General features: G+C 50.6%; 3 protein-coding genes across 3 annotated transcripts; all 3 read left to right on the forward strand.

Annotated features, from left to right (window-relative positions):
* Positions 1–32: 32 nt before the first annotated feature.
* ASPGLDRAFT_41718 (uncharacterized protein) lies at positions 33–3,311 on the forward strand. The gene has a single exon (XM_022545470.1). The coding sequence runs from the start codon at positions 168–170 to the stop codon at positions 3,057–3,059; it is 2,892 nt and encodes a 963-aa protein (XP_022406354.1). The 5' UTR covers positions 33–167; the 3' UTR covers positions 3,060–3,311.
* An 88-nt stretch (positions 3,312–3,399) lies between these two features.
* ASPGLDRAFT_41719 (uncharacterized protein) lies at positions 3,400–5,312 on the forward strand (the record flags this gene model as incomplete). Its single annotated transcript, XM_022545471.1, has 3 exons — positions 3,400–3,443; positions 3,552–3,856; positions 3,922–5,312. Coding segments are annotated over 3 exons (1,591 nt in total), but the record flags the coding sequence as incomplete, so codon positions are not given.
* A 1,417-nt stretch (positions 5,313–6,729) lies between these two features.
* ASPGLDRAFT_41720 (uncharacterized protein) lies at positions 6,730–7,077 on the forward strand. The gene has a single exon (XM_022545472.1). The coding sequence runs from the start codon at positions 6,826–6,828 to the stop codon at positions 7,000–7,002; it is 177 nt and encodes a 58-aa protein (XP_022406356.1). The 5' UTR covers positions 6,730–6,825; the 3' UTR covers positions 7,003–7,077.

A 7,077-nucleotide genomic window follows, 5' to 3' on the forward strand; every position in this document is an offset into this window, starting at 1 on the left:
CTAACCTTGTTGATCCTTTAGCCCGATTGAAGCGCTGAGAACAGTCTCAGTGCCGTTTCAATGTTGCTGTGAACATGAGATCGATTTCTTCGTTTGATACTCGAGTCCTACCTTTGCGACAATAGATTCAACACCTATCCCCGAATACACACCCCCCTCAAACCAAAATGACAGACTCCAACTCCCCTCCCCCTCACGACAAGAACTCGAAACCAAACACCAATGGCGAATACACCAAAAAATCCGACCTCCCCGACGGCAACTACGACATCTTCGTCATCCCCCAACACTCCGCCGGTTCCGGATTCTTATATCTCCCGTCTCTACAATGTCAACGGAATAGTTTCCTAGCCGGGTCTGCGAGTACACTCCTGTTCATGTTTCTGTGGTCGAATATTGCGCCGGTTGTGAGGGGGTGGTATGTTCTTACGGTTACGGGTGGTGGGATTGGGAGTTTGGGGAGTGCGATTGGGATTTTGATAGGGATGGTTGTGGTTGGTGTGATAGGATGGGTTGCTGGGTCATTACAGGCGGGTGGTACGGGTACGTGGCGGGAGAGGTGGGGAAGGGGGAAGTCTGGTGGAAATGGGTCGGGTGAGTCTGGGGATGGAGACGGTACCAAGGATCAATCCACGGAAGGTGAAAGCGATTCCAGGGGTCCGGAGTCTGGTGGCCAACGTGGGGACGAGAAACACCAACAGCAGAGTGACGGCGGAAACTCCGGTAAAGGCTCAAACAAGGGTAAACAACACGGTGCTGATGATGCAAACTCCCGATCGACCCCAAACGACAATGACGAAGGATCGAAATATGCCGAATGGGAAAGGGCACGCGACGAGGAACGAGAAAAACGCAGAGAGAAGCAGCGACGTGAGGAGGAAAAGCGCCAACACGAGGAAGAACAGCGTCGCGAGCAGCTAAAGCGCGAGGAGCAACGCAAAGAAGAGCTCCGGCGTGAGAAGGAGAAAAAGGAACAGGAGAAACGTCGCCGCGACGAACAAAGTCGGCGTGAGGAAGAGGAGCGACGTCGTCGTGATGAGCAGAACCAGCGTGAAAAAGAGAAAAAGGGACAGGAGCAACGTCGTCGTGACGAGCAGAACCGGAAGGAAGAAGCTCGTGAAGAGGCAAGTCGCAGAGAAAAACTCCGCCAGAATCAAGAAGAGGCTCGCCGTCGAGAGGAGAAGCAGCAGAAGGAACAGGAGCAGCGTCGTCGTGAGGAAGAGAAGCGGAAGGAGGAGGCTCGGCAGGAGTCAAGACGGAGGGAAGAGCTTCATAAGCGCGAGAAAGAGTCTCGCCGTCGCGAGGAAGAAGAGCGTAAAGAGAAGCTTCGACGTGAAGAGGAACAGAAAGAAAGTCAGCGTCTTCGTGAGGAAAAAAAGCAAAAGGAAGAGAAGCAGAAAGAAGAGATCCGCCAGCGTGAAGAAGAGAAACGCAAGGAAGAGATTCGTCGTCGCCAGGAAGAATGGCGCAAAGAAGCACTCCGGCGCAAAGAGGAGAGACAGAAGGAGGAAGCACGTCGCAAGGAGGAAAAACAACAAGAAGAGCTCCAACGTGAGGAGGAAAGAAGACAAGAAGAACTCCGCCGCGAAGAAGAAAGGAAAAAAGAGGAGGTCCGGCTTGAGGCGGAACGGCGCAGAGAGGAGATCCGGCGGAATATGGAAGAATATAAACGACAGAAAGAGGAAGCGGCGCGCGAGAAGCAGAGGCAACAAGAGCATGAGGCCAAGGAGAAAGAGCTCAGAGAACGAAAAGAACAGTTCGAGAAGGAAATGGCCGCAGCTCGGAAGGCCGCTGCTAAGGAGTCACGAGAGCGTGCTGAGCGAGAAGCTGCCGAAGCTCGCGCCAAAGCTGAAAGAGAGGCAGCTGAAGCTCGAGCCCGCTCTGAACGTGAATCTGCAGAGGCAAAGGCCAAAGTAGAGAAAGAAGCTGCTGAAGCACGAGAACGAGAAGAGAAAGCTGCTGCCGCTGCCAAAGCCAAGGCCGAAAAGGAGGCTGCTGAAAAGGAGGCCGCTGCAAGAGCAGCAGCGAAGAAAGAAGCTGATGCCAAATTCGCAGCTCTCAAGGAAGCGGCCGCCAAAAAGTACGCAGAAAAGAAGGCCAAAGACGCTGCAGAGAAGAAAGCCAAAGAAGAGGCTGCAGCAAGGGAGACCACGGCTAAGGAAGCTGCAGCTAAGGAAGAAGCAGCCAAAAAAGAGGCAGCGTCCAAAGCCAGTCCTTCGTCTTCCTGCTCGGCACCACCGGAACCTCCTCCCCACCGCACCCCATTACCAAAGAAGCCGGGCGAAGAAGATAATCCATACGAACGAGCCCGGCGACCTTATCAAGGGGGCGCTGCTGGATCCACTGCTTCTGAATCCTCCTATACTCCGTCGCACTCAACGGCCCGGACCTCTCCTCCGCCGTCGAACCGAGGCGGTTACTCCCGTGGTGGCTACTCTACGAAAGACCCAGACAAGATTGTCATCTCTGGGGTGTTCGCTTTTAACAACAACTTTGTCGACATTCCAGTGGCACAGCTAGTCTCCGGCCAAGGAATGGTGTCAGATGGCCTGGTTCTTAAGATCACCACAGAAGGACTGTTCATCGACGACGACATCCGAGGCGTGCCTCAACGAGAATGGGATGCCAAAGCATGGACCATGAAGTCCGTCGAAGTATGGTGTTCTCAATACGCGGCATCTCCTCAAGCCCGCCAGAACCCTACGAAATCATCAAACCCCTTCCGCACTGGGTCTACCTTGCCTCCCACGCCCGAAGAGTCGGATGCGTATCTTATGGATATGTTACGGGTGTGCAAGAATACCTGCCGTATTGGCACCCGCAGTGGTAACGACGATGATACTCTGAACTTCGCGAAGCGCGGTCACCACATGCTCCGGGCAAGTTTCCGCGAGCAAGATGGCAAGAACTACGTCTTTGTTCTTGACGAAAGTGAAGGGTGGAAGGTTGCTATTGGTCTGCAGCGTCTTAGACGGGGAACGCAGATCAGGTCGTTGGGTGTACTCAATATGACTGTTACTGATTGTCAGTCGGTCATGGAGAACTTGGGATATGCCTGAGTTGGACTACGTTGAGATGCTTTCTGCTTTTTGTTTGATATTATCCCTATTTCAATCTGTCTATGTTCCAATTATTTATGCCGTTTTATGCCTGTTTCTTTACTTCAGCACATTCGTTTCCGATACCAGAGATTCCCCCTGATGTTGATATGATTATTTATTCGGATATGGCTCACACCAATGAATCCCACAATTATTATCTTACACTCTCTACTGTACATAATTATACTCATTCATAATTTACTACACCACCATTTCTGCCTGACTGCCTGATGACGTAAATCATCACCAACACGTCGCCCAAAACAACCCAACTCCAAATATTCTCACCAGCCATCCTCATGATTTGCACAGCCACCAGCCGGAGGGATAATGCATCTTCTTGTAAGTTAGCCCCCTTGCATTCGATTCGCGTTCCTGCCCTGTTCCGGAAATCAATGCCAACTGAACCTGAACCTTGGTACGGGCCATGGGCTAACGGTTCGCGGGAAGTTACGAGTTGTACCATAGATGAACATGACCCGCTATGGTTGCGAATCGAAGCTATTTCAACAGAGATAAGTGCAAAGACGAATACAGTGCCGTTTCAGAGACAGGGTCCTCGAACGAATGAATTTGATCACAAGTTCTCGGTTTTTGAACCGGTGCCGGAACCGCATGGAGTGTTGCCTGGGATCGAAGAAGTGCTTTTCGCGGCGTTCGAGGGATCGAAAACGGAAGAGGTAGAAGGGCCACAGGATGAGGGAGATATACCCGGCATTGGAGAAGGACAATGTCAACAAGAGGACTCGCGGAAAGTACGTTTCTACAATCCCACAGAAGCCATTGCTATACTAACGGGCAGTTTTTCTGTTTGCAAAAGGTCTCTAAGGATGCTCCAATTGAGAACGGGACGGCAATAGATGATACCCGCGATTCGAGGAATCTCAATGACGCCCCCGGAGATGCCCACACCGAGAACGACCCGGAACGACATGATGACGAAACGAATGTCCCGAATGCAGCGGATAAGGACGGAGAGGTATCGAGTGAAACCGCACGAGATAATGAGGATAAATCAGATACCAGCGACGATACGCACGCCATCGCGGCTCCTGAACAGCAGACCAAGTCCATGGAGTTTTTACCGCAGAAGCGAGAAATCATCGTCGGCGCAACAAATGCTCCGATTGAAGCGGACAATGAGAAAGAGGCATCGAATGAAGCTGCACGAGACAACGAGAAAGACTTCGATACTAATGACGATGCGCCCGCTATCGCGGCTCCGAAACAGCAAACCGAGCCCACGGAGGTTTCACCCCAGAAGCGAGAAATCATCGTCGATAACGGCCATAAAGCTATAACGGGCAGATATCCATTATTCGAACTACTTTCTTTATCGACGACTTCCGGTGCTATTAGCGTGGCTGTTGTACCGCAGCCGGCTTACCCTATGAACCCCGATGAACCGGCTAGATTGCGGATTCGGTCACAGTCGGGGAGTATCTCCGTCTCTTTTACTGCACCAGCAGTTGCATCTGTACCAGAGTTGGAAAGGCAGATGGTTGAATGTGCAGAATATGGAAACGGGAAATATCAAAACCCGCATACTCTTCCCCTTCGTCCGTACGAGATCGAAATCGAGACGGATAGTGGCACCATCTCCGGACGCTTCATCGTCTCTACATCTGTGCACCTCTCCACCAAAAGCGGCAGTATCAATGCAAACCTCATCCCGATTGCGTCCGACCTAGAGCAAAGCGTGTCCATCCTCACTCAGACAACATCCGGAAGTCAACAGATCCACCTTACAAATCCCGTCTACCTGTACAGCTCCCAACGAGACGGATCAAGGTCGAGTGCAACACGAGCGCCCGCAGCTCATTTTAGTCATGGTGGAGGCAGTATGCAGATTAGGTATCCGTCTGATTGGACCGGGATTGTGCGTGCACCGCCAGGGTCTGGGAGTACTAGCCTGGTTGGACAGGGAATGAATGTTGTTCGGAGAGAAGATGGGTCTGTGGAGGGGTGTATAAACGGGAATGGGAGAGGAGATTGGTGGGGAGCATCGGGTATGGATGTTTCTCTGGGGTCAAGGGGGGCTGCGATGTTTCTTGTTGGGTGAGCTCAAATGGCCTGTTTACTCCAGAAAAGAATAATTTGAACAGTATATAATTCATCAGGTCACTACAACAAGAAATCTACACCAGCCAAAACAGACAAAAATCTCACCCCCAATATTTTTCAGCCATATCCAGGAATTCATCTTCCGTGATAACACACCCCTTCTCCCAATGCTTAATTCACATCAGCATCCCTCCTCAAAACCTTCGAGAAAGGCACTGTCATCGACCCAGACACCGACGCCCCATTATTGCTGTACGAGACCGTAACCTCCTGAGCCAACGACACTACATCCGTCTCATCTCGATCCCACTGCCGCACAGTCACAGTCGGCGTATTCATACTGTAAGCCAGCGTGACAGCAACGTTAACAGAAGACCCCTTAGCAGTAAGCCAACGTTCCGCGCTGAAATCGATAATTCTTGGGATTCCGCGAGACCAATCGCCAACACCAGCGTAGGCGTATTACCCGGACCACAAGATACACCCGGACGCTTAGAAAGACCCCCCATCATCAAAACAGCAGGCCGTAGCCCCTAGCACCCCATTTATTGAGGACTGCATTGTTGGTGTTTGGGTTGCTATTTTGTTGTGAAGAGGATGCTTTGAGGGACTAGTGGTAATGGTTGTAGTGAAAGCGTGGCTGTAGTAGGATATAAGCTTAAGCGTCATAGATGTCTGGAATAAATCACCAGGTTACAAAAGACGTCAAAATGTGTCCTGCATAGTTCTAGAAGCAAGCTAATCTCACTGCAAGCAATATCAAAGCAAAATGTTGCCCTAAATAGTTCCTGCCACTACAGTCTGGCGAGAATACCGTCTGACTTTGCGAGTCGAGAGATGATGACCCCTAGTTATATGCTTGATGGACCGACAACTTCAGGTCATCAATTTGGTCAGCCAGGTAATACAGCATGGTAGTGTGTCGGCAGCCTTACCCAGCTAATGCCATGGTTTTGATCAGCAAATAATAGCACTGCCAGTTCCCTCAACTTACGCCTACGTTTCTCAAAAATCTTCGGTCGACAATGAGAGGATTAAAAACCAACTAATTGCCTATCCAACTGCTAATACAAACAAACACTTCATATAAAACATAGTGCTCGTTTCGCTCGCAAGAATACAGCCTCGCTCATGAGCGTAGTGAGTGAGCGAGAGCAAAAACAAAAACATACAACAGCCGGGATTCGCTGGTGGTCACCCGCCCAACTACTAACCGGCCGGCGTGTGGCTTAACTTCAGTCAATAGTTCAGTGGGTGCCTCCCAGGTGAGTTAGAGGGTGATGCTGCTTTCTGGTCATGCAATCATGGGTGAGCCTGGGTGAGTGCACCATAGAGAGGGTGAGCCCCAATATCGCGCAGTGCCACGCGATTTCAATCCTTTGAAATCCTTATAATTCACTAGCATGCTACAGCCACTAATCATTGGCTGTCTGCTACAGACCTTATCCTGTCAGCCTCACGTGACGATGCGGGGAGTTAAGGCAGAATCATTGGGTATGCTCAGCGGGATGATCAGTGAGCTAAGCAGGGATTATGACCTGAGCATTAAGGAGGTACGATTTTGGTGTGTGGTGAATGGTTGATTGGTTTATGGCCTATCGGCTGAGCTAACTATATAAACTACCGGGCAGAAAGCGAGGGCGGTCAGACACGTGACCCGATGGGTACTAACACCCCCCCTCGCACGAGCTGGGAGCCCCGGAGAAAAGAAGCTCTAAATACACAGATAATCGCATATAAAATCAAGCAGATGAACAAAAAACAAATAGCAAACAAAATAGTCGCCAATGATTGGTTCACTGAATTAGCGTGCCAAGGAAAAATCGAGGGTACATAAAGGGCAATGCCTTCCCATCCTCAAGTACTTCAATCCTTCATCTATTCTCCATCCGAAGTAGGATGTAGATGATTG

Source organism: Aspergillus glaucus (assembly GCF_001890805.1).
Source record: "Aspergillus glaucus CBS 516.65 unplaced genomic scaffold ASPGLscaffold_1, whole genome shotgun sequence".
Classification (NCBI taxonomy): Eukaryota; Fungi; Ascomycota; class Eurotiomycetes; order Eurotiales; family Aspergillaceae; genus Aspergillus; species Aspergillus glaucus.